This window comes from Mesoplodon bidens (assembly GCF_964165515.1).
Source record: "Mesoplodon bidens genome assembly, chromosome: 11".
NCBI lineage: Eukaryota > Metazoa > Chordata > Mammalia > Artiodactyla > Ziphiidae > Mesoplodon > Mesoplodon bidens.
The window spans coordinates 2,226,827-2,254,826 of NC_138167.1; the positions used below are offsets into that span (position 1 = coordinate 2,226,827).

General features: G+C 43.9%; 1 protein-coding gene across 3 annotated transcripts; it reads right to left on the reverse strand.

Moving 5' to 3' along the window:
* Positions 1-415: 415 nt before the first annotated feature.
* On the reverse strand, positions 416-27,964 carry CCDC77 (coiled-coil domain containing 77). 3 transcript variants are annotated; one of them, XR_014017071.1, is made up of 13 exons: positions 27,902-27,964; positions 24,828-24,880; positions 22,975-23,218; positions 19,830-19,972; positions 12,032-12,128; positions 11,059-11,131; positions 8,949-9,040; positions 7,872-8,020; positions 4,024-4,240; positions 2,658-2,783; positions 2,407-2,559; positions 1,039-1,313; positions 416-825 (listed from the first exon to the last, which is right to left on the reverse strand). XR_014017071.1 is itself a non-coding variant. In XM_081249173.1 (12 exons), exons 2-12 carry the CDS (start codon positions 24,863-24,865, stop codon positions 1,167-1,169), a joined length of 1,479 nt encoding a protein of 492 aa, XP_081105299.1. In that variant the 5' UTR covers positions 24,866-24,880; positions 27,902-27,964; the 3' UTR covers positions 416-1,166. The 3 variants fall into 3 exon arrangements, 2 of the variants coding, with proteins under 2 accessions (XP_081105299.1, XP_081105300.1); XM_081249173.1 differs by having other exon boundaries at positions 416-1,313; XM_081249174.1 differs by lacking the exons at positions 24,828-24,880; positions 27,902-27,964 and having other exon boundaries at positions 416-1,313; positions 22,865-22,980.
* Between the last annotated feature and the right edge of the window lie 36 nt (positions 27,965-28,000).

Consider the following 28,000-nt stretch of genomic DNA (forward strand, 5'->3'; position numbering starts at 1 on the left):
AAAAAAAAAAAAGCAGTATCTCCTACTGGCAGTTAAATCACCACTTTTCCTTAACACAAATATGAAACCCTGAGTTCTTCCCTTTGTCGTGGGTAAGAGAATGATGCTATGCTAAGCCAAGACCAACTGAATTCCCAGAGGCTGTCCAGGTACATTCACAATGACTTTCCCCCAAGTGCACAGCTATTTGCCGAGAAAAAGGACAGAGATGGAAAAAATGGACACAATTTTAGTGTCATCATCTTACACTATCTTTGCTACCTCCAAAACGAGACGATTTCAAGGGATGCATTTAGGAGAACTTTAATACTTGTACAGCACTGTAGAAACCATGGACTAGGTAAGTAAACTGAGTCTTCAATAAAGTATAAACGTGGTTTTAACAAGAAATTATAGAAAACTCAAATAGAATATGTTCAATTATATATTTTATTGAAAAATAGTTAAATTAAAATATATACATTATTTTTAAAAAACCACAGTACTGGTAAAATACTGAAATTTTCATACAAGGCTCATTGAAGTTTCACTCATGCTTACCGAAGTGGCACCTTTCCTTTCCTAGACAAACATTTTGCTTAAGAGTAGGGCCTCTGGTGCCCTCTGGTGGAACTTCCTGAGATTGGGTGTCCAGAAAGGAACTCAGGCTCTACAGCTCAGGGCCGACAGAACTGTGGCCTGTGACAGGCTGTGATCTGAAGCCTTTGCCCTCTGACGGGGAGAAAGTCAAACTGAGACCAGCGCCTTTATCTCCTGGGGTAGGCGTTCCTCCCACGAACACTCAGCCAAGCTCACAGCAAAAATGCTCTTTTTTGTCATTGCCTTCTTAAAAAAAAACAAAAACAAAAAACCCAAAACCCTGTCATTATAAATGGGAGAAATAATGTGGGAAAGTCTGTAAGTAATTCAGAGTATAATCCAGATCAAATCACACCCCCAGCCCCACCCCCGCAAAAAAAAAAAAAAACACAGAAAAGGTTAACAGGACAGCAAAAATCATAAAGCTTAGGATGCAAAAAAAGCTGATCTTCACCTTACCTTTGTAACAATGGATACCACTACTCTAGACAACTCTGTGCCTACAGTTTCTGGGAGAAGGTGACCTTCTCCTCACATTTCAGGAAGCAGACCTACTCCAGATATGTGCCAGTCCTAAAAAGTAAACATCAGCAGAGTCTAAGTTCGTTCTCCAGGCTGAATACTTTGGACTTGAGGTTCCTCAGTTCTCCTTGTATCTTATGTGCTCGTCTGTTGCTGTCACGAACCTCATACAAGATGGCAAGATCCTGGTTTGCCCGGGTGTTAAGTGTTGCCTAGAGATTTGAAAAGAAGAAGAAGAAATTATTACGGCAGATGCCAGAGGAGAGAAACCAGTCATAAAGACCGGGCTCTGTTGGCTCCTTTTTTTTTTTTTTTTGCGGTATGTGGGCCTCTCACTGTTGTGGCCTTTCCCGCTGCGGAGCACAGGCTCCGGACGCGCAGGCCCAACGGCCATGGCTCACGGGCCCAGCCGCTCCGCGGTATGTGGGATCCTCCCAGACCGGGGCACGAACCCGTGTCCCCTGCATCGGCAGGCGGACTCTCAACCACTGCGCCACCAGGGAAGCCCCTGTTGGCTCCTTTTTATGAGTCTTTTAGTACATAGGATAGCTTCGATCCTTAGTTTAGTGACTAGCTAAAAGAAGGGAAATATGGAGTAGAATTAAGGCATAAAAGGCATGAGACGCTTTGCTTTCCCACACGATAGTAAAGGAGCCTTGAGATCGAGGTCAATCAGCAACTAACAGTGAGTAAAAAGAAGAGACCAATATAAACATTAGTAAATTTGCCGAACAATGAAAGAAAGCATCTCTTCTTTTCCGTCATTAACCTGCTTGTCACACAGTGATCATTCAGGGTGTGTGGATGACCGGTTCAACCTCTCTAAGGAGGGCAACTCGGATTCTACACAAAGCCAGGTCTGACAGGAAAAATTGCTTTTTAACTCAGCTACTCACTTTCCCCATTTGTAAAACAGACACAGTTCTTTGTTTCCTTTCGGCCGCGCCGTGCAGCTTGTGGACCTTAGTTCCCCGACCGGGTACTGAACCCCGGCCCTGGCAGTGAAAGCGCCGAGTACACATCACTGGACCGCCAGGGAGTTCCCCACAGACACAGTTCTTTTAATCTACTCCTTGAGTTGGGCGGGACGAACATTTCTGCTGAGTTTAGCTGAGGTGGGGATAGATGATGCCGTCATTCAATTACCTCAGTCTATGCTGTCCTCCCCCCGGCACGCACTGTTTAAACTGATTTTTGTGGGAGTGAAAGGGTGGGGGTGCGGCCCAGCTTTCCTCTGAGGGGCCCTTGTGCCCGTCTGCTCACCCGCACCCCTTTTCTCCCTCTTGGTAATTCAGGATCAATTACCTTATAGAGCATCTGCTCCAAGTCCTTCAGTTTTTGCTTGAGAGCCTTAATATCCGTCTTAAAGCCTTCTACTTCCAAGACACGTCGGTTCTCCAAGGCCTCGTAGCGTTTCGTCATGACCTGTAGACGCCTCCCCATCTTGTTGGTGCGATCCTAAACACAGGGACACGGGAGGGCATTGGTGGAGCTGAGGCAGCAGCCCCGCGCCAGCTGCACTGCCCACCCCGTCGCGAGTGCAGAGAACTTCACACCTTAAAGATCTCTCTCCTCACTCCCTCCTCCTCACGAATTTGGGCAAGTTGTTCTTCTAGGGAAATGCACTGCTCTTGGTACATGCTGGACAGCTTTTTCTCTTGTACTATCTTTTCCTTCAGGGACTGTAGGTCAAAAGGAAAAAGAAATTAATACTCTGTTCTGGAATTCAGACAACTCATATAGCACTTAGGTAAAGAAAGGAAAGAAAGGACTTCTAGAAGTACAAAATGAGTTAAGCAATAAGACTCCAGCAAGGAACTCTGGAGAATGTTTGAAAACCTATTTCTAGAGGATTCTCTTAGCTTTTTTTCCTGAAGTGTACACAGTAGAAATTCTTTAAAATAAAACAAATATTTTTGGCTCTGGGAAGAATCAGATAATGGAGTTCAGAACTGTACCAAGTAAGACATTACAACATACGTTTTGGGACACATTTCTGAAGTCCTCCTTTAGAAAGGAAGAAACATCAACAACACTTAAAATACACATGTTCCATTGAGCAGCCAGAATGATCTTGAAAAAAACCCAAATCAGAAGTCACCTCCTTACACACAATCCTTCAAAGACATAGAAAAGCTGAGAGCTGCGTCTTCTCAGCAGGACCGGGAAGGCCCCACGCAAGGGCCGCCCACCGCCCACCTCCGTGCTCACTCCTCCACGCCCACCACGACCTCCTCCCTCACACCGGCTCTTCCCCGTCTGCCTGATGCTCTTCCCTGAGGTCTGTTTGGCAAGTTCAGTCCCATTTTTCAGGTCTCAGCAAAAACACCAGACTTAAGACGGTATGCCTGTGCTTCTCTACAAAAGTACACCTCCAACAACAATATATAATCTTCATACAACCCTTTTATTCCTTAGTACCACTTAATTTTTTTTTAATTAAAATTTTTTTTTGTTTTTTTTTTGGCCGCGCTACGTGGCTTGCGTGATCTCAGTTCCCCAACCAGGGACTGAACCGGGGCCACAGCAGTGAGAGCCCAGAATCCTAACCACTGGCCACCAGGGAACTCCCAGTACCACTTTTTTATAACCCATCATTTTCTTGGTTACTTGTTAATGTTGCTGTTCTTTCTCACCCATTAGAATGTAATAGCTTGTTTACTGCCCCAGGGCCTAGCTCAAAGTAGGACTGCGACAAGTAATTGTTGAATGAATTTATCGATCAAGCCATACTTTAATTTTCTGAATCTGCAAACACTATAATGATGAGCTACTCTTTGAAACCTACTTCTTGAGGTTGTTGCTACAACAGCTTCCCGGACTGAATGGATCTTATTTGACAATTATTAGGTTCTTTGAAATTCTCTGAGTTCTTTCAACAATTCCAGGAAAAAAAATTCTGTAAAAGATAGAGGAAACTACCTTAATGTATTCATTTTGGTTGTAATGACTCTCATGAACTGGCCAAACTTTTCCAACTTTATCTTCTTTCTTCTTACACTGCACCCTGTATTGCTTAATCTTTGACATCAAATGATCCTTTTCAAGCATCCAGGACTTCTCCTTATTTTGGTTTTCAAATTTGAGTTGCAAAAAGTCTTTGGTGCTCTCATAGAGCAGTTCCTTGGTGTGATGGAGACTAGGAAAGAATGTACAAATGTGGACATGAAGATGCTTCTACAGCACATGTGACACAGTTATTCCAAACAAAGCAAAGACACAGGTCCTTTAAAGATGGCACAATATGTAAATTCTATAAAATATTATTAGCAGTTTTAAAAACACGTTTCATCTGTTCACTGGCAATCTTACATATTTTATCGGACAAAGTATAATGCATCTACACTGGTTCACAGACTGGTCATTACAGATATTATCCCGAGCGCTGATTTCAGGTTATATAATTAGAAGGACTATAGAAATATTTACACACAGCCTAAGTATGGACTTTTCCCAGGCACCAGACTTTACAATAAAGAACTAAACCATGGTGTTCTGAATGAAGGTTAACACGAGTTCTAAAATGTCAAAACAGCTTTGCTTTTTTCTGTGCTGTGCTCCACATGTAAGCTGCCCAGCATCAAATCCTGGCCTTTTTTCGAGATCAACTTCCTCTATGGAGGCGCCTCAACAACTTCAGCCCACGTGGTCTCTCCATTCTCTGAAATTCCCCATCGCTTTAAATCTACGTCCCTGTGCTGTAATTTGACACTTGCTTAACCTTACTTATCATTTATTTTTGCCCTGATACCACTAGATCATCAAGGACAGTACCAACTACTGGATACACTCAGGTACTAAATAGATTCCTGCTGACTGAGATTTAGGAAAAGGCAAATGATGTTTCCATCTTCAAAAAAGAATATCCCTAAGAGTTAGAACTCATTAGTTTAATATCAACAGCTAGAAAAATACTGTATCAAATGATCAAACTGCTTGCAAAGGGTATTAAATACCGTGAGGCAACCGCTGCAGTTTTCCACTGAACAAATGTTGTCAGATGCACGTAGTTCTTTTCACGAGTAACACAGTACAGAGATAAGGGGAAAATGATAACATAATGCCAGAAAGCTAACTGTCACCAGAGGAATATATATATTATATACAGAGAATACACATATATATCCTTATTTAGGTATGTGCACACGTGTATAAAGAGGGAGAAATTGATTCAGTTACCACAAGGACTGCTCTTGCTTTCAACAAGTTATTTTACTCTATCTTATGTTATGGTCTCAGTTACAAACTGGGAAAGCATGATCTTGTTAGTGTACAAATGGTTTGAAAGTGACACCTAAAGGACAGCCATTAATAGCCTTGGATTTCACGTCATTCAATACTCTCAGGATGATGATGTAATGGAAGGAGCTGACTGTGTGCTCGGATACGCAGGTGACGCTAAACTAGGATGGTTATGAATAATCTGGAAGACAGATATCAAATTACAATTTGCTACGACAATTTAAAAATACTGTTCCCTTAAAAACAATTAAAACCCAACAAAGAGTGGAGCTGCTATACTTAAGCACAAAATACCAAAAATAGGGCTTCCCTGGTGGCGCAGTGGTTGAGAGTCTGCCTGCCGATGCGGGGGACACGGGTTCGGGCCCTGGTCTGGGAAGATCCCACATGCCACGGGGCGGCTGGGCCCGTGAGCCACAATTACTGAGCCTGCGCGTCTGGAGCCTGTGCTCCCCAACAAGAAAGGGCGCGATAGTGGGAGGCCCGCGCACCGCGATGAAGAGTGGCCCCCGCATGCCACAACTAGAGAAAGCCCTAGCACAGAAACAAAGACCCAACACAGCCATAAATAAATAAATAAATAAATTAAAAAAAAAAAATACCAAAAATAAAAACGGAGAAGTACCAGCCAAATGCAAACATGACACTATGTTAAAAGAAGCAGAGCCTGCCGAGGGCTGCGAGGCATCTTCTACCTGCTCTGATCAGAGAGCTCAACTTGAGTATCACCTCCAATTTTAGTGGCCACACTTTAAAATGGAGGAAGAGACATTAAAAGAAGTCTGAGAAGACAAATAAAAAACACAACAGGACGAAGAATGCAACGTGAAAAAATATTTTAAAATGTAGGAAGTTTAATGCAGGAAAGAGAAGGTAAGCTAAAGATCAGCAGGTGTTCAAGAATTATTTGTTATGCACACGGGGCAGGGCAGAGGCTACAGCAAGACCCTGGGAGCAGGCCCACCACGCAGTCATGCTGGTCACCACGGGAAACGGGGGAGGAGACGTGTACCTCTGCTTGGGAAAGGCGTCAGAGGAGGGGTGACACGGCATAGCGAGGGGCCTGCTACACCGCAAGTGCTCTGTGAACAACGGTGTTACTAGTCTGACTGAAGAACCAGGTGAACTACAGCCCCAGAGGAGCAGAGACTGAGGGCTGAGGCTCCTAAGGGCTGACACAGCAGGAATCCATCAGAAGATGCACGCAGTGAGGAAGCCTGCAGAGCACAAGGGGACCAGTGCCAGGAAGCGCAGTTAGTTACGGCGACAATTTAAACAAGAACACAGCCTGGGCCGAGGTGGTAAGAAAAACAGGGCAGAGAATGGACTGGACAGGTTTCCCAGGCTCACACCTGACAGGGTCTGGAGTTAGGGAACAGGAGAGCCAGGAGTCGAAGGTCATCCTGAGGTTCCAAGCTTGGTAAACTAGGTGGATGTGACGGCATTAAACTAAATGGGGGGCTTCCCTGGTGGCGCAGTGGTTAAGGACCCGCCTGCCAATGCAGGGGACACGGGTTCGAGCCCTGGCCCGGGAAGATTCCACATGCCGCGGAGCGACTAAGCCCGTGCGCCACAACTACTGAGCCTGCGCTCTAGAGCCCACGAGCCACAGCTGCTGAGCTCATGTGCCACAACTACTGAAGCCCGTGTGCCTAGAGCCCGTGCTCTGCAACGAGAAGCCACTGCAATGAGAAGCCCCACTCGCCACAACTAGAGAAAGACCACGGGCAGCAGTGAAGACCCAACGCAGCCAAAAATAAAATAAATAAAATAAAATAAATTACACACACAAAAAAAGAAACGGGAAAAGAATGAAGTAGCAGGTTTGAGGTGGGGGAGGGGCGCTCGTTGGGAAAGAGAAAGTTGAGTTTCAATCAGTAAATTTGAGGTGTTCAAACATATTTGCCTGAAGATGTCTTTACAGCCCAGCTCTGGCCACTGGAAGCAGACAGAAGGCTGAGGAGGGTTAGACAGGAGGGAAAGACAGGTGCTGAAGGAACCAAGGGAGACTAATTTCAAAGAGGGGGTGATGAAAGGGGCCAGACACATAGAAAGACACTCATTACAGCTGGGACTGTGCAGAGGTAACTGGTCACAGAAATTAAGAAATCAGTGATGATGTCAGAGAGGGCACACTTAGTAAAATGGGGGGACGAAAGCAGACTGCAGAAAGCGGCGGGGACAGGCAGGCAGGTCTGGGGCCAAACAGCAGGTTCAGATAGTTTCCATTTTCTTGTGCAGGTATGTTATACTGAGTCACATAACACATCAGTGGAGAAAAGGACATTTCCTGACAATAAGATCAAGCTAAAACCCGCAAATGGGTTGAAGGCAGTGTGTGGAACCCCCCCAGCCCTTCAGGAGAAGCATCAGCATCTGCGCACCCAGGAGCCTGGAGAGAGGCGGGCGTCTGACAAGACACGTCCTCAGCGCCAGGACCCTGTGCTGCGAGCGGACAGGACTGCCACCTTCTAAACCAGCGGGCAAACACCTTAAACCCACTGGGTGTGGTCTTCTTGAACACTCACTTTCTGGTGAGCTCTGCGACTCTCTCCCGATCCCTCTGCTGATGAGCCTGCACTTCCTCCATGCAGATCCGCCGCTCCTCCACGAGCCCCGCCACCTGCTCCTGCGAGAGCCTGCTCCGCTCCTCCAGCTGGGCCTGCAGCGCTTCCACCTGGACGGGCCAAAGGGGAGAGGTGTCCACTCCCGCCCTGCCCCACTCACTTCTCACCCCTAAGTGAGCCTTTCTCCAGAAAAATTTAAAAACAAAAACCCCACAAACAAAAGCACAGCAGCACAACAAACAGGAGAAAAACCTCAGCTGGACTCCTCTTCACTGTCTTACAAGTGGGCTTAGGCTAGACAAGAATAGACTCCGTCCACACCAAGCAAAACACCTACATCACACCAGGAAAGCTGGAAAAGCCAGTCTCCCCTACCTGGGACTCTCACCTTCTCACCATCTCCCTTTCTGGACTTTTAGGACCGTCTCCCTTTTAAGACTTCCTAGTTGCACAGAGAATGACTCGTTTCTTCACTGTTAAATTTAAAAAGTAGAGCAGAATGTGTATAATGTAATTTCCTTCTCTGAGTCTGGCTGTCACAACCCCAAATGGAGCTACTGGCCAAAGGTAGAAACAGTCATTTAAATCAATACGCCCCCTGATAAGGACAGGAACTTGAATGCAACTAGATGAAAAATCATGGTGCAAGTGACATAGAGAGACCAGGTGGTTAGAGGATGACTTGCTACTTCGCTAGACTTTAGAACACATGCACCAGACAAATGGACTCATCCCCAAAGGTCAGTGTATCGGGACAGACAACTGCAGCTCTCTGTGTCCCAGCGCCAGCTGAAGGAGTTCTGACCGTGATGGCTCTGTTGGGAGGACTCGGCCTACGAGCTGAACAAACTGCAGGTTCAGAAAAGCACTGCTAGAATGGTGGAATACAGGGTAACGCTTGTAACACAGAACCCTGTGAAATTAGGAACCTCAGCCTTCCAATCACATGGCGTCTGGATGGACCATGTGGGCAAGGAGGCATTCGGCACATGTGGCGCCCGAGCCAGGCTGGTGGACAGAAATGGTTGTGGTCTGTACCTGCAGGATGAGGGTCTGCACGTCCCTCTGGTGCAGCTGGGCACTCTCCTCCTTCTGTCTCACTGCTGGTTTTCTCCTGCTGCCTTTAGAATCTAAAATAGAACATAAAAGTGAGGCAAGACCTTTACTTAGCTTTTCTTTCTGCTATTCAAGCATCAACATTACCTTTGCAGAGGAGTTTGGTTTCCTTTATCTGTAAGGGAAGGAAAGGAAGAAAAAGGACAACGTACAATAACTATAGTGCTAAACTGTTCAAAGAGGAATCTCTTAAGGGAACTCTGCTAGGATGTCATCTGGATAGTAATATTCATCTTTCTGAAGAATACACTACTCAATTTTCCTTTGGAGTTGTCTATTTTCTTTGTAAAACCTTATTTAATTAGAAAGGGTAATGAATAAAAGTACTAAATCCAAACATTTTAGTTAGAATGTATAACCTAATTTTCAATGGACAAGATGATTTTAAAAATAAGCAACACTAAAATTGCACTAAACATAATTTAATTCTTTAGATAATTCAAGAAGCTTATTTAGGGACTTCCCTGGTGGTCCAGTGGGTAAGACTCCGTGCTCCCAATGCAGGGGGACAGGGTTCAATCCCTGGTCAGGGAACTAGATCACAAGTGCATGCCACAACTAAGAAGCCTGCATGCCACAACTAAAGATCCTGCATACCGCAACTAAACATGCCACAGCAAAGATCCTGCGTGCCGCAACTAAGATCCGGCACAGCCAAAATAAATAAATAAACATTAAAAAAAAAAAAGCTTATTTTTTTCTTTTTTTAAATTGAGGTATAGTTAATTTACAACATTAGTTTCAGGTGTACAACACAGTGATTCAAAATTTTTATAGATTATACTCCATTTATAGTTATTATGAAGTATTGGCTATATTCCCTGTGCTGTACAATATAGCCTTGTAGCTTATTTATTTTATACATAGTGGTTGGTACCTGTTAATCCCCTACCCCTATTTCACCTCTCCTCCCTTCCCTCTCCCGACTGGTAACCACTAGTTTGTTCTCTGTATCTGTGAGTCAGTTTCTGTTTTGTTATTCTCACTAGTTTGCTTTATTTTTTACCTTCCACATATAAGTGATAACATATGATATTTGTCTTTCTCTGTCTGACTTATTTCACTTAGCATAATGCCCTCTCAATCCATCCATGTTGCTGAAAATGGCAAGACTTCATTCCTTGCTATGGCTGAGTTGTATTCCACTGTGTATATATATACACCACATCTTCTTTATCTATTCATCTACTGATGAACACTTGGGTTGCTTCCATATCTTGGCCATTATAAATAATACTGCTGTGAACATTGGGATGCACATATATTTTCAAATTAAAGTTTTCATTTTCTTTGTAAGAGAGTAGATCTTAAAACCTCCCATCAGGGCTTCCCTGGTGGTGCAGTGGTTGAGAGTCTGCCTGCCAATGCAGGGGACACGGGTTCGTGCCCCGGTCTGGGAAGATCCCACATGCCGCGGAGCGGCTGGGCCCGTGAGCCATGGCCGCTGAGCCTGCGCGTCCGGAGCCTGTGCTCCGCAGCGGGAGAGGCCACAACAGTGAGAGGCCCGCATACCGCAAAAAAAAAAAAACCTCCCATCACACACACACAAAAAAGCTTGTAACCACATGTGTAGTGATGCATGTTAGCTAGACTTACTGTGGTGAACATTTTGTAATATATACAAATATCAAATTACTATGTTGTACACTTGAAACTAATGTTATATGTCAATTATATCTCAACTAAAAAAAAAGAAAAAGAAAGAAAATTGGGATTTCCATTAAAAAAAGAGAGAGAAGGACAAGGAGACTGAGGCTTAGAGAGGCTAATTAATAGTCTGTGATTCCAGAAGTTGTCCAAATCTGTTGTATGACTTATCACCATAAGCATGTTAATTATATATTTTTTATTCTACTTCATTAAAACATCATGGAAAGGTTTAAAAAACAAGGCAGCTCAGTAAGATCTTAGACCACCAGAGGCATCAGTACGAACATTCATTATCACTGTATGGTATGAAAAAGTTTCTAATTATTTGTACTGTGCTTTTTAACTCTGCATCAATAAGAATTTCTAATAATGTGGTTGGTACCTGCTCTGAAAGCTGAAGATTCATTCTGTTCACTTACTTCTACAGCTTGGATAGTCTTTTGGAGAATGCTGACCTGAAGAATAAAAAAAAAGAGAAAAAAAAAGGTACAGAAATAGCCTTCTTATAAATGCAATATTTCACTTTTTAGCTTTAGTTCTGCAGATTAAACATTATTCATAAATTAAATTGGTCAAAATTGATACAATCATATGAGGATGTCATGCATATGAGAGACCAAAGTGGACAAAGTAACAAATTGGATAAAACCCAGTGTTTTGAATATAAATTGGATAAAACCAGTGTTGGTGATATAAATGAAAAAATAAAACCTCAGGGTTATTTGGCAATACCGGCCAAAAAAAAAAAGCAGCCTTTGACAAGGTCCTTTAGGAAAGTAACAGAAACACAGAAGTATGCATATAAAGATATGTATAAAAATTGCTCATTGAAGAACTGCTTACAGAAGTGAAAAAATGGAAATCTCAAATACACAAATATTTCTATATGAATGGAAAAAGAGCTTTATATCTGGGGTACAGAATTATGGGGGACTGCCACTTTTATATTAGATTCCTGAAATATGTGTGTTGTTTTAACAAAGACCATGCATGAATTTTGTCATCAGTATAAACAAAGATTTAAAAAGAAACTAGTACCGAAACTTGTTCCCACACTAAGTCTGCTCCTGCTATTCTCTGTAATCTCATCCAAAACATCTTCTCCTCTGAGCTTTAGGTTTCCAAATGGTGAAATGGGGTAAACAATGTTACTTCCAAGGTTTTTGAAAAAAAAGAAAAAAAATCACAAAGCTCTTTGTAATTAGAGAAAATGCTTTGAAAACTTAGGTAAATGTGAGACTACCATAGCTAATTCTCCTAGCTTCTTTAACAAGAACCAAAATTATTCTGATTATGGACTCCAGCTTGTATTTTGTAAAAGCCATGCCCACCCTGCTATACAAAGGATTACTTACTTTGTTGGGAGGCTCCTTATAAAAATAGGTCACTTCTCCAGTGTCTGTTCCCACAAGAGCCAAGAGATTCTGAATCTTTTTCTTGTCTTCTAGCTCCCTGCAATTCTCATAGAGAATAAGCAAACAGTGTCCAGAGTAAGTAAATTTTTGTTTAAAGGCTCTCCCTTCTGACTTTTTTTTTTTTTTGGTGGTGCCACTTGGCATGCAGGATCTTTAGTTCTCCGACCAGAGATCGAACCCATGCTCCTTTCAATGGAAGCACGGAGTCTTAACCACTGGACTGCCAGGGAGGTCCCTCATTTATTTTTAAAGCAATGATAACCTCAAGTTAAAATTAAATAGGATTAACCCTCCTACACTGTTGGTGGGAATGTAAATTGGTACACACACTATGGACATCAGTATGGAGGTTCCTTAAAAAGCTAAAAATAGAATTACCATATGATCCAGCAATCCAACTCCTGGGCATATATCTGGAAAAGATGAAAACTATCTAATTTGAAAAGATACATGCACCCCAGTGTTCACAGTAGCACTATTTATTGAATATAATAGCCAAGACGTGGAAGCAACCTAAGTGTCCATCAACAGAGGAATGGATAAAGAAGATGTGGTACATATACATACACATACACACACACACACACACACACACACACATATACACACAATGGAATATTACTCAGCCATAAAAAAGAATGAAATAATGCCATTTGCAGCAACATGGATGGACCTAGAGATTATCATATGAAGTGAAATGAGTCAGACAGAAAAAGACAAATATCATACGATATCACTTATATGTGGAATCTAAAACAATTATGCAAATGAACTTATTTACAAAACAGAAATAGACTCATAGACATAGAAAACAGACTTACAGTTACCAAAGGGGAAGCAGTGGAGGGATAAATTAGGAGTTTGGGATTAACAGACACACACCACTATATATAAAATAGATAACCAACAAGGACCTACTGTATAGCACAGGGAACTCTAATCAGTATTCTGTAATAACATATAAGAATCTGAAAAATAGATGTATATGTATACACACATACATACATATAGATATACATATGTATAACTGAACTACTTTTCTGTACACCTGAAATACTGTCAATGAACTATACATCAATTAAAAAAAAAAGTCAGGGCTCCCCTGGTGGCGCAGTGGTTAAGAATCGCCTGCCAATGCAGGGGACACGGGTTCAAGCCCTGGTCCGGGAAGATCCCACATGCCGTGGAGCAATTAAGCCCTTGCGCCACAACGACTGAGCCTGTGCTCTAGAGCTTGCAAGTCACAACTACTGAGCTCGTGAGCCTAGAGCCCGTTCTCTGCAACAAGAGAAGCCACCGCAATGAGAAGCCCGTGCACCACAACAAAGAGTAGCTCCCGCTCGCCGCAACTAGAGAAAAGCCCACACGCAGCAACGAAGACCCAATGCAGCCAAAAATAAATTAAAAAAAGAAAAGGTCAACAGAGAGGAGTCAGCAACTGCAACAGGCTCCAAAAAATTAATTAACTAAATTAAATTAAATAGGATTTATCTAGACCTTACCTCTAATTTTTTTTGAATTTTAGTTTTTGATACAGCAGGTTCTTATTAATCTATTTTATACATATTAGTGTATATATGTCAATCCCATGGCAGTGACTGAGGCCTGCTGTAACTGAGTCGCAGTTCAACTTCTGCCCACTCAGACGTCCCTTACTCCCTCACAGGTGGTTTATTCCTGAGAGCACTCCCCAACGCACCTCCTGCAAGCAAATCTCCACCGCAGAGTTTGTTTTCCAGGGAACCCAACCAAAGACAGTTGATACCAGAAATGGACCAAGGAAGCAAATTTTAAAATGACATTTCAGAGCCTGTGATACGATGTGTTACAGAACACAGTGTTCTTAGGAGCAAGACAGATGAGTGGTCAACAGGGTATAGCTTAAACAATTAAATAAAATTAAAGATGGGGGGGGACTTCCCTGGCCGTCCAGTGGTTAGGACTCCGCACTTCCACTGCAGGGGGCATGGGTTCCATCCCTGGTTGGGGAACTAAGATCCCACATGCTGCGCGGCACAGCCAAAAAAGAAAAAAAAAAAAAAAATGGGGGGGAGCTGGGGGCTGTATATTCTATACAAACTCACAACCTCTGACCCATTTTCCACACCTCTGCTAGTTTTAAGACCCAGAGACTGTTACCTAAAGGAGAAGCTGTATCTCCCAGGAAGTAAGACCTGGTGATACCACAGCAAGTGTACATTGTAATGATTCCCTCATTACCTCCAAGGGCTTATGCCATTTATTCAAGTAATTGTACACTGTGGGAAAGGAAATACCCAGACATTTCAAGGATTGCTGGATACAGAGTCTGAGCTGACTCTGACACCTGGTGACATGAGCATTATCTAGGGCATTTGGGAACCATGCAAAAAATGGAATTTTGGTCCAGGTCCAGCTCAAGCTCAAAGTGGGTCCACTGGATCCAGACCCAGTCAGTGGTCATTTCCCCCATCTCCAAATGTGTAATTGGAATGGACATAATTGGTAGTTGGCAAAGCCTCCAAATTGCTTTCTTTGTTTCTGTGCTAAAGCAAGTGGCAGCCTCTGAAACTGCACCCCCCAACCCCAGCCATGATGGTAAATAAAGACCTAAAGGATGCAGGGGTGGAGGTCCCCATCAAATCCCCATCAATTCACAAGTATGACTCATGCAAAACCACACAGTAACAGTGGACTACTACCAAGGAGGTCCAATTCCGGTGACTGTGCCAGATGTAGCAGAATTTTTGCTAGAGCAAATTAACTTGGTTTTAGGTACACAGCATGTGGCTACTGATTAAGCAAACGTATTCCTTCCCACTCGTAACAGGACCAGAGCAGTTCTCATTCACGTGAGGTGAACAACAGCACACTTTTACAGGCTTCCCTAGGACCTCGTTCACTCTTCTGCTCTCTATCAAACTTGTCCAAAAGGACCCGGATCTGGCCATTCCACACATCGTATCAGTTCACTACTGAGATATCATATTAAATCAGACTGGATAGACAAGAAGTGGCGAGTGTGTTAGAACCTCACATGAGCTCCAAAGGGTCAGAGGTAAACCCTACAAAGCACATCCGTGAAGTTTTAGGAGTCTGATCTAGGCTTGCCAGGATACTGGCAAGGACAAATTCCTGCATCTCACACCTACCACCACCAAGAAGGAAGCAAAATGCAGGAAGAATTCCTCAGTTTCTGGAGACAACTTTTCCATACTTTGGAACATTACTCTGACCCATAAATCAGGTGACGTGGAAGGTGAGCTTTCAGTATGGCCCAGGGAAGTTCTGCATTAGGTCAAGGCTGAAACTATTAAGGAGATTAAATCAGTAATCAAAAACCTCCCAAACAAAGAAAAACCCTCGACCTGATGGCTTCAGTGGTGAATTCAACTAAACATTTAAAGAAGGACTAACTCCAATCATTTTCAGACTTTTCCAGAAACTGAAGAAAAGGCGACACTTCCTAGCACTTCCTATGAAGCCAGCAGTGCCCTGATGCCAAAGCTAGACAAACATTACAGAACTACTACAGATCAATATCCCTTATGAACACTGATATAAAAATCCTCAACAAAATATTAGCAAACTGGTATTCAGCAGCATATTAAAAGGATTATACACCATGAGTAAGTGGAATTCATTCCTGGAATGCAAGCAAGCATGGTTCAACATGTGAAAATCAATCAAAGTAATACAGCACATTAACAGAATGAAGGAAAACATACCATCATCATCTGATACAGAAAACGCATCTGACAACATTCAACACCCTTTTGTGACAAAAACACTCAACAAATTAGGGATGGAAGGAAACAACCTCTGCATAATAAAAGCCACACATGAAAAACCCACAGCTAACATCATACTCAATGGTGAAAGACTGAAAATTCTCTTCTAAGACCAAGAACAAGACAAGGATGCCCATTTTACAACTTCTATTTAACAAAGTATTGGAAGTCCTAGCCAGAGCAAGTAGAGAAGAAAAAGAAAGAAAAGACACCCAAATTGGAAAGCAAGAAATAAAATTACCTTTGTTCACAGATGACACGATTTTATATATAGAAAACCCTAAGGGTTCCACAAAAAACAAACAAGCAAAAAACTCTTGGAACTAGTAAGTGAATTCAGCAAAGGAGCATAACACAAATTCAACATGCATTTCTATACACTGCCAACAATCCGAAAAGGAAATTAAGAATTTGATACACAATAGCAGCAAAAAGAATAAAACATGCAGGAATTAACCAAGGAAGGGAAAGACTTACACACTGAAAACACTGTTGAAAGAAATGAAAGAATAAACAAATGGGAAGACATTCTGTGTCCATGGACTGGAAGATGTAACATTAAGATGTCAATATTACTCAGAGCAATCTATAGATTCAGTGCAATTCCTATAAAAATCCCAACTTTTTTTTACAGAAATAGAAAAATCTACCTTAAAATTCATATGGAACCTCAGGGAACTCCAAATACTCAAAATAATCTTGAAAAAGAACAAAGTTGGAGGGCTCACACTGCTTGATTTCAAAACTTCAGTACAAAACTACAGTAATCAAAACAGTGTGCTACTCCAAACAACAACAAAGGGAATTCCCTGGCAATCCAGTGGTTACTACTCCACACTTCCACTGCAGGGGGCACGGGTTTGATCCCTGGTCAGGGAACTAAGATCGTGCATGCCATGCAACGTGGCCAAAACAAAACAACACACACACATATACACAAACAAAACAGTGCAGTATTGGCATAATGACGGACAAACAGACCAACAAAATACAACAGAGAGCCCAGAAATAAGTCCTGCATAGATGGTCAAATGATTTTCAACTTTCAATGGGGAAAAAGTCTTTTCAACAAACGGTCCTGGGAAAGCTAGGTATCCACGTGCAAAAGAATGAAGTTGGATCCTTACCTGATACATATACAAAAATTAACTCAAAATGGATCAAAAATCTAAATGTAAGATCGAAAACTATAAAACTCTGGGCTTCCCTGGTGGCGCAGTGGTTAAGAATCCGCCTGCCACTGCAGGGGACACAGGTTCGAGTCCTGGTCCAGGAAGATACCACACACCACGGAGCAGCTAAGCCCGTGTGCCACAACTACTGAGCCTGCACTCTAGAGCCAGTGAGCCACAACTACTGAGCCTGTGTGCCACAACTACTGAAGCCCACGCGCCTAGAGCCTGTGCTCCACAACAAGAGAAGCCACCACAGTGAGAAGCCCACGTGCCACAACGAAGAGTAGCCCCCGCGCCTCAACTTGAGAAAACCCACGAGCAGCAATGAAGACCCAACACAGCCAAAAATAAATAAATAAATAAATTAAATAATAAAAAAAGAAAACTATAAAACTCTTAGAAAAAACATAGTGATACTGGATTTGGCAATGATTTCTTGGATTTGACACAAAAGCAGAAGCAATAAAAGGAAAAATCTACAAATTGGACCTTATGAAAATTAAAAACTTTAGTGCAGGGCTTCCCTGGTGGCACAGTGGTTGGGAGTCCACCTGCCGATGCAGGGGACGCGGGTTCGTGCCCTGGTCCGGGAGGATCCCACGTGCCGCAGAGCGGCTGGGCCCGTGAGCCGTGGCCACTGAGCCTGCGCATCTGGGGCCTGTGCTCCGCAGCGGGAGAGGCCGCAGCAGTGAGAGGCCCGCGTACCGCAAAAACAAACAGACCAAACAAAACAAAACAAAACAAAAAAAACTTTAGTGCATCAAAGAACACTATCAAAAGCGTAAAATGGCAACTCTCAGAATGGGAGAGAACACTTGCAAATCACTTATCTGACAAGGGATTAATATCCAGAATATATAGAGAACTCCTAAAACTAAATAACAGCAAAAAACAACTTGATTCAAAAATGGGCAAAGGACTGAAATAGACATTTCTCTAAAGAAAATATACAAATGACCAATAAGCAATGGAAAAAATGCTCATCATCAGTAATCATTAGGGCAATGCAAATCAAAATAACAATGAGATACTACTTGACATTCACAAGGATGGCTTATTATTAAAAAATGGAAAACAGGGACTTCCCTGGTGGCACAGTGGTTAAGAATCCGCCTGCCGATGCAGGGGACACGGGTTCAAGCCCTAGTCCAGGAAGATTCCCACATGCCATGGAGCAACTAAGCCTTGCGCCACAACTATTGAGCCTGCACTCTAGAGCCCGCGAGCCACAACTACTGAAGCCCGTGCACCTAGAGCCTGTGCTCCGCAACAAGAGAAGCCGCTGCAATGAGAAGCCTGCGCACCACAGCAAAGAGTAGCCCCCACTCGCCGCAACTAGAGAAAGCCTGTGTGCAGCAATGAAGACCCAACACAGCCAAAAATAAACAAATAAATATTTAAAAAATGGAAAACAAGTGCTGGCGTGCTTTAGAAGAAATTGGAACCCTTGTGCACTGCTGGTGGGAATGTAAAATGGTGCAGCCACTGTGGAAAACAGTATGCTGGTTCTTCAAAACAAATAATTAAACACAGAATTAGCATTTGATCTAACAATCCCACTTCTGGATAGATACACAAAAGAACTGAAAGCAGGAACTTGAACAGGTATTTGTACACCCACGTCCAGAGCAGTGTTATTCACAACAGCTAGAACGTTCAAACAACTCAAATGTCCATCAACACATGCATGGATAAACAAAATGTGGTGTATACATACAATGAAATATCATTTGGCCTTAAAAAGGAATGAAATTCTGACACATATGTTGTACAATGTAGATGAACCTTGAAAAGATTATGCTAAGTGAAATAAGCCAGACACAAAAGGACAAATACCGTATGATTCCACTTATACGAGGCCTAGAATAGTCAAATACATAGAGACAGAAAATAGAATAGTGGTTACTAGGGGCTGGGGGAGGGGAAATGGGGAGTTAGGGTTTAGTGTTTGGGATGATGAAGAAGTTCTGGAGGTGGATGGTGGTATGGCTGCACGATGACGTGAATGTGAGTACTGATATTGAACTCTACACTTAAAAATGATTAAAATGGGCTTCCCTCGTGGTGCAGTGGTTGAGAATCTGCCTGCCAATGCAGGGGACACGGGTTCGAGCCCTGGTCTGGGAAGATCCCACATGCCGCAGAGCAACTGGGCCCATGAGCCACAACTACTGAGCCTGTGCGTCTGGAGCCTGTGCTCCGCAACAAGAGAGGCCACGATAGTGAGAGGCCAGTGCACTGCGATGAAGAGTGGCCCCTGCTCACCGCAACTACAGAAAGCCCTCGCACAGAAACAAAGACCCAACACAGCAAAGATAAATAAATAAAATAAAATAAAATAAAGATTAAAATGGTAAATTTTACGTTAAGTATATTTTACCACAATAAAAAAAAAAGTGCACTGTAGTGGATGCTATGGAACACTGCTCAGACGCCGCCTTTAGGACCAAGATGCCCATAACCCGGGAGCTGCCCTTGGCTGAAGGGGGCTGCCTCTCCCGAGCTTATCTCCCTGGTGGCAGCCTGCATGCAATGACTGACCACTCCCTGTGGGGTTGGCTAAGGCCTCTGTTACCTCGGTGGACTCTACCACAGTTCAAATTCTCCCTCAACCCAAATCCGCTCATAGCTGTTCTTCCTAAGAGCCTCCCTGCTAACCACCGTGCAGGTAAATCTCCATCTCAGAGCCTGTCCCCTGGGAATGCAACCTAAGAGAAGGACCACAGAGAAATATATCTTGTTGAGTCTGATTTAGAAATATACCCCCAACATTTCTCTTCTCTCACTTGGTACCTGATTCTCAGTCGGTCGTTTTCTGAGTAGAGGCGTAAGACATGCTCCCGCTCCTGGAAGAGGCAGACCTGCATGTCGCTTAGAGCTTTCTGCAGCTCAGCAATCTCTTCCTCCCTCTGCTGCAAATCCCATTCAAGTTTATGCTGGGGAAAAAGGTAGTTGAAAAGACACTGGGCTTCACAGGAGTATCTCTCGTTGGATGCGGCGGAGTCAGTTCATGTAGAAATGTTACAAAGTGGATGGTTTCAGTAATACAGGATCCAAATGACAACAACAGGCTGTGTACAGACAAGTTTAAAACTACAAAGTGAGCATGATGTTTGCAATCAACATCAGAGCTCTCACGGCTCCTTTTACAGACGAGAGAACCCAGGTCGCCACATGATCCACCTGTTCTAGTCACACTTTTAATGCTTTCTATGTAAGAAGCATTGTTATGAAATTCTGGAAAACAAAGATGAAAAGTTATGATTCCTGCCCACAGAGCTGAGGAACTGTGTGGGGAGACAGACATGCCAACAATTAAAATGCAAGAATTATTTAATGGAGAAGCACGCACGGTAAAATGGTAGAGGGAGGGAAGGTATGGCAGGAGAAGAATCTCTGGAGCGTGTCGGGGAAGTCAGAGTCCACCACCAGTAAGCTGAAGCCTGAAAGGAAGGCCATTAAGAGACAAGCAGAGGGCAGTGCTCTCGGGAAAGAGCGTGGTAAACCAGCACGAACCAGCAAAGAGCCGGAAATGCTTGGCCGACCACGAGGACCTCAGCATCACTGGAGTGGAAAGCGAGAGGCGGCCGGGGCGGTGTGGCGCTGGAGGCTGGGACCGTGGAAGGTGCTCAGGTGAGAGGAAACTGGAGTTTGAATAGTGCGGCAGCAGCAGTGATGAGGTGGCTGGAAGGGACTGAGCGACATTCAGGACGCAGAATCAATGGGTCTTAGCGAATGACTGAACGGAGGCCTGGGCAGAACTGCAGGCAATGACGCCAGTCATGAAGCCGCAGAATAAAGAAGAGTGAAGAGACGGGGTGAATGGAGGGAAATGGCAGCGGTCTGTGCGCACGCGTGGGTGGGGAGAGGAAAAGCAGGTTCCTTCAGATACAGACACACCACCCTGGAGCTCAGGAGGAGAACGAGTCAGCACTAGTTACCTGGATGTCACAGTCCCATAGGCAGAACTACAATGCACGGATGAAACGAGATCGTTTACGGTGGAATTGGGAACAACTTCGGAGGACTAAGGAAGGAGAGCTGTTAACGGACACTGAGAACCGGTCAGAGGCGGGGGACGGACACTGGGAAAGAAAAATGACACCGGAATCAAGACGGGAGCAGAGTTTGGGGAAAGGAGACGTCGACAGTGACCAACACTGCAAAGGGCACAGAGAGATGAGGTCCTGGAGTCCACAGGTGGAGCAGCGAGGACAGGACCCCACTGCAGTCAAGGAGTCGCCGAGTGGGTGATGAAGTCAAACTATTCCGGAAGGGTGGCTGGGAAGGAAGGCGCCCCCCCGCTGAGAGAGTAGCTGGGGGTGCAGCTAGAGGGGTGCCTTTCTCTTTTGTTGGGAAAGACTTAAATCTGTCCATATACTGAGGAGGAAAAGCCAATGTCAGGCAAGAGGTTAAAAACAGAACACAAAGGGGAGTTCCCTGATGGCCTAATAGTTAAGATTTAGGGCTTTCACCGCCACGGCCTGGGTTCAATCCCTGGTCGGGGAACTGAGATCCTGAAAGCCGTGCAGCATGGCCAAAAAATAAATTAAAAAAAAAAAAAAACAGAACACAAAGAGGCGAGGTAGCAAAGCAGGGTTTCTCAGGAAGGAAAGGGGGGTGGGGAACAGAGAAAGTGCTGGATCGGTTCAGCTCACTATGGTCCTGGATCAGTGAGGAGGAGGAGATGGATATGGACGCAGGTGACTGTGTGTGGATGGGCAGGAAGCTGGTGTTCCCTCTGTGAACTGGGAAGCAAGGCTGCCTGAGGAGAGAGGGAGCCTGCGGGCCGGAGGAGAGCAGTGAAGGCAGGGCACAGGCGTGCAGGGACAGGGAGCCGACCACTGATGGGTAAGAAAACTGCTGCGTGGTGACTGAGGATACAGATGATTTGTTTGCCAGGAATTTATCCTGTAATGACCTGTGACCTTTCTAGGACAGTGGTTCTCAACTGGGGTGGTTTTGCCTATGCCTCCAGGAGAAATCTGGCAATGTCTGGAGGTATGTTGGATTGTCACAACTTGGGGGTGGGGTGGGCTACCGGTATCCAGCGAGTAGAGGCCCGGGATGCTGCTACACATCCTGCATGCACAGGACAGTCCTCACAACAAAGAATCATCAGCCCTCACGTCGGTAAGGCCGAGGCTGAGAAGCCCTGCTCCAGGACACAGGTGGTCGAGGATGGGGTTAAGCCACAGGGAGGGCTTCTGCCGGGCAAGGGGCACAGATGAGCAGGGCCGCGTGCAGGCAGCACAGCGACTAGACTACTGGAGAGAAGCCCATGGGCTTCGGGTTAGAAGCGGGACATGGTGGCCAGAAGCTGCCCTGCTGCCCTGAGCACACTGAGAAGCCAGGAGCTGTGGAGGCGACACCGAAGCGAAGTCAGGTGTGAGGGAGAGAGAACCAGAGGTGCACAAGAGGCTGAGACAAAGAGTGAAGACTTTAGAGCTGGAGCACTCTAGGGCATCGTGATCCAACGGAGCACCTAGAGGGTACGCAGCTCGGCTGGGGTGGAGGGGATCAAACGAGGATGTTGAGGACTTTGCTGGTGGCGCAGTGGTTAAGAATCCGCCTGCCAAAGCAAGGGACGTGGGTTTGAGCCCTGGTCCGGGAAGATCCCACGTGCCGCGGAGCAACTAAGCCCGTGCGCCACAACTACTAAGCCTGTGCTCTAGAGCCCGTGAGCCAGAACTACTGAGCCCACGAGCCACAGCTACTGAAGCCCGTGAGCCTAGAGCCTGTGCTCCGCAACAAGAGAAGCCACCGTGATGAGAAGCCCACGCACTGCAACGAAGACCCAACGCAGCCAAAAATAAATAAATAAATACATAAAGAGGACGTTGACACGTGTACTGTGACACCAGCTGGCACTCGAAGGCCTTCTCAGCAACGGACGGGCTCACTCAGAGGGCGCGAGGGTGCACCGGCTCCTCCTCACCTGTCCTTCGCAGGCCTCTCTGTACAGCTCCAGCTTCTTCAACAGGCCCTCGTTTTCTGCCTCACACTCAGACATCATCTTCTGGTAATATTCTAGAAGTTCCTGAGAAGGGCAGAGGACGGCCAGACGATCTTCCACTGAAGGCAAGGGAGTTGACTGCACGGAATCGGAGAAAGACACCCCCTTCCACCTGGTGGGGCCACTGAAGCCACCGGCAGCTTCATGCTTGGGGAGAGCCGTCAGCCTGTGTGAGATTAGGAAGGACACGTTCATAAACTGAACATTTATGAGATGTTACAATTTCTTAAATTAAAAATCAGGGTTTATGTCCTTAAAGTGCTTATAATTAAGGTGCTCACAAACCTTGAAAGTTTGATGTTACAGGTTCGTGAATAATCTTATGAACTGCTTTCCAGGTATTAAAGGTTTAAGGCTGGATTCAAAATACAAGTTAGAGAGTAAAAAAAATCATTAAAAAAAAAAGGAATATCAACTAAGTAAGACCAGATAGTGACAGTCAGAAAATTTGATACTATAAGACATACAGCAATAGGAACACTTATATGCTGTTGATGGAGTGTAATTTGGTGAAACTACAGACAGTAAATTGGCACAATCTAGTAAAATTGCAATTTCTCTTGTCCGCACAGACATACAAGGTAACACATACAAAAATGTTCATAATAACATTATTTGTGATAACAAAAACAGTAAAGCTTCCAACGTCTGTTTGATAGGATAGTGGATAAACTATGGTATATTCATACAGTGGAATATTCTCAAAGTTATAGAAACTATGAATTACAGATACATGTATGAATATGAATGAATTATCCAAATATTAAATGCAAAAATGTATGTAGATGCATATACAGACGATATTGCCATTTAAGATTAGAACATGCATAATGGAACAGTTTATTTTTAGGGGTAGATATATAAGTGGGAAAATTATTAAGGAAGGGAATGATAAAGATTCAGGATTAGAAAATACAGCCTAGTCAGTAACCACAGGACCAATCAGACCCTAGTGTCTAGCATCAAAGACTTGAATTACAGGGACCAAGACCAGCCAAGATCAAAGGCTAATCAAAGGCTGGACCAGAGGGTTTTTTTGTTTGTTTGCTTTTAGCAAACAAGAGACTTAAGCTGAAAACAATGAAAGTTAGAAAACAAATGATACAGAAGTGGAGAAATCCTCACGTGAGAATTAATCCACTTTGGCTAACTGCCTGCAATTTATTATACAACAACAAAATAGACCACAGAGTAGAGAAATTTTATACCAGAAGCCCAGAGCTGTAGTTAATGAAGGTTATGGGCAGCACTTTTAATAAGTGAGCACGTACAGGAAAGACATTAAAATCCGCTTTCAGCTAGCATGAAGAACAAATATTTTCTCAATCATTAAAAGCTCACAACAGAAATATTACTGTACTTAGTTTCATGTTTTGAAAGGGTGTTGCCTTATAACTCTGGGATATAGGTTAATAGATAAACTAAGCGGTATTTCTGAGATTCTGCAAACCAGAGTGTGGCAGTGAGGATGAGGATGAGGCGTCATGCAGGTTGACACAGAGGCAGAGTCCAAAGTCGCCTGTGTTTGTCTATGGGTTGTTTCCTCTGTCATCCAAGGGTCCACTGGCACCGTATGAGGCCCACATAAAATGCCTGTATCCTTGTGTTAACATCTACTATGTCCTAGTTTTTAATCTAAATTCCACATAATTAGAGAAATGAGGTCTAATACAGTCCAAATCCAAAACTCTTCTAGTTCCTAAGCCCATGTGTACTAAGGTGACAGAAGTCTGGATTCTTTATTTCAACAACTCAAAAATAAGCAAATGTCTTACTTTCTGCAGACAGGGGATTGCATCGGGGTAAAGTTCATGCTGTCCTTTCCCACCTGTCAAATACACAAAAACTCAGAATGAGGGGTCAGGAACAGAAAAAAACCACAGGACGTACAGACAGGTCCCTCCCCACCAGCATCAGATGTGCTTCCAACAGCATCAGAATGTGATGTTTTATTTTTATTTTTTGTTTATTATTATTTTTTGCCACACTGCTGGGCATGTGGGATCTTAGTTCCCCGACCAGGGATCGAACCCATGCCCCCTGCATTGGAAGGTGGAGTCTTAGCCACTGGACCACCAGGGGACACCCCAGAATGTGATGTTTTAGAATGTAGTATTCTTTAAAGTAGTGCCAAATCCTGAAATTCTATGAAGGCATTCTTCCTTATTATTATTTTCAAATAAAATCAGAATGGCATTTAGTATTTCGATGGACAAGCACACAAAAGAACAGCCTTAGTATGAAGGTTTACTGCAACAAATTTACATGCAAAACAAATTTACAATCCTTTTGCTGAAATTATAGGAGAGGGAGATGCAGAAAAGTTTCTAATAACCAAGAGAAATTAAGTGGATATTAAGGTAGAGGACCCATCATGCTAAATTTAAGGTAAATAAAAAGCCATTGATATTATCTTTATTTGGTGTGCTGTGTCCATTGTTTCCCATCCTCCTCCACTCAACAAGTCACTCCTGGATTTGTGTGTCTGAGAGTGTTAACCTCCCTTTTAAAATACTGCTTTGTCGTTGAGAGCTCTGAAATCAGACGGACTTGGATTTGAGTCAAGGTTCTGTCCCCTATTAGCTGTGTGACCTCAGGCAAGTTTTTACTTAACCTCTCTAAACTTCAGTTACTTATTAGAAAATGGGGATAATAGCATTATGTCATAAGTTGGTGTAAGGATTAAATGAACAAAAGGGCTGAGCACATGTCCAACACATTTAAGCACTCAATAAATGCAGATGACTGCTGTTTTCACTGAAAATTTTACTCCCTTGGTTCACAAGGTTCTGTCTTCAGGGACTTCCCTGGTGGTCCAGTGGTTAAGACTCCACGCTCCCAATGCAGGGGACCTGGTTCCATCCCTTGTCAGGGAACTAGTCCCGCATGTTGCAACTAAGACCCGGCAGAGCTAAATAAATTAAAAAAAAAAAAAAAAAAGGCTCTGTCTTCAACTTTCTTGACTACTTCCTCTATCCATTTCTTCAGGAACATCATTATTCCCGCTGCTTTTATGATTACCGCTATCATCTAAAACACTACCTGGCAAAGAGTAACTAACAAGTACTTGTTTAATGAATAAATGACATCTCTTTCCATCTCCTGACTTGAATTCCCAATTATGTAACAGACATTTTCACCTATATGTCCCACTGGAGCTTGAAATGTTTCACTTAAAAAAAAAAAAAATCCCAGACTGAAGCAGCTCACTCTTGGGTCACGAACCCAAAGATTTGGTCAAAATTTACCTATGAAACTCCTTAATATTAAAAAAAAAAAATCATTCAAGTCACATATTTTTTAGCACCTCAGAGCTAACACTTCCCAAATCAAATACAGCATCTCTGTCATCCAAACATATTCCTTCTTTCATATTTTAGTTAATAATTCAGCATCTTCCAAACCACCTGGACTTGAAATTTTATTTTTTTAATTTTATTTTTATTATAGCTGCTTTACAATATTGTGTTAGTTTCTACTGTACAGCAAAGTGAATCAGCTCTACATATACATATATCCCCTCTTTTTTGGATTTCCTTCCCATTTAGGTCACCACAGAGCACTGAGTAGAGTTCCCTGTGCTCTACAGTAGGTTCTCGTTAGATATCTTTTTACATAATATCAATAGTGCATATATGTCAATCCCAATCTCCCAACTTATCCCACCCCCGCTTTCCCCCTTGGTATCCATACTCTACGTTGGACTTGAAATTTTAAATTCATCATTTCATTACTCCTTCTCTTGACCCTTTCATCCAACCGTATGAAAATCCTCTATATTCGGACAATGGCCATGTTAATTCAGGATCTCCACATCTTCTTACCCACCCTACTACAATGGCTTAACTGTTTTACCACCCCGCCCCTCTCCTGGACCATCTTCTAATAAGTCGTAACATTCATCCATGGCTCCTGAGAGTCTAATGCACTAAGTCAAACTCTGCCTAAACGTCATGCCTTTTTAAATTTAAGGACCAAACCTACCTCTCCTACCTTACTTCCCTCCACTTCTCTAACGTGCCCTTGGTTTCCAGATAACCTTGCCTCCGTGCCTTTGTTCATGAGCCTCCCTCCAGCTGGACCACATTTCCCTCCACTCTCATAATTTCACTTAATGAAATCCCATCTCAGCACGAAAACTCAAATACTACCTCCTCCATCTCTTCTCTGCATCTCTCCATCCAAAAATGAACTAACTGCAAAAGAATCCCATTTGTAATTGTCTAAAACTGAACACAGTAGAGTTCTTTGTGGCTACCACCTCTCCCACGATGGTGTACGTTCCCTGTAGGTGGGAACATGGTTCTATCTCCCTAAAGAACGATACCCTTGTTTATAGACAAACTACTTAGTTTCAGCCAGCTTCTATCCATCCCTGTGATACCCCTGTTTAGGTATATATATATTTATAGCTTGTCTATTTACAATTAACATCTGCTTAGCACTTGAACATTTATTATTTTCTTTACTCCACAACTCTGTTTAGCATTTTTATTACCCCTCAACTTTACAAGTGAGGAAAGTGAGGCTGAGACCGGCGGGGGTGAGGGAATTCCAGGAGCCCACATTCCGTACGCTTTTCTCCATTTCTCCCCGTCTTGACCCCTGGTGACCACAGCCCCCCATCCTCCAGCGCCCTCCCTCCACCCCCACAAGCCCTCCAGCGCCCTCCCCGCCCCCCACCAGCCCTCCGGCAGATGCTAACGGTTCCCTCCGGCCTCCCGACGAGCCCTCTCAGACTCACACCCCTCCCCTTCGCACTCTTCCCGCAGTTACTTCCCCGCACCCCACCTTTTCCTCCCCAGACCCCTTCCCTGACCCCCCTTCCGGAACCCGTAACTCTACTCACGCCGCTCAGAGCCGCAGACGCCGAGAGCCCAACCGAAAAACAAGTCAAACTACCGGGCGTCGCGGCGCCACGGAACGTGCAAGAGCCCGTCCAATCGCC

Bases quoted from the DNA above. Each gene is read 5' to 3' on its own strand.
- CCDC77 (XM_081249173.1), bottom strand. From the start codon at position 24,865: ATGAACTTTACCCCGATGCAATCCCCTGTCTGCAGAAA. The intron at 19,973-22,974 runs GTGAGGAGGAGC...CTTTTTCCCCAG, and splicing joins GAGAGGCCTGCGAAGGACAG to CATAAACTTGAATGGGATTT. The intron at 8,021-8,948 runs GTACAGACCACA...TGGCCCGTCCAG, and splicing joins TGCAGACCCTCATCCTGCAG to GTGGAAGCGCTGCAGGCCCA.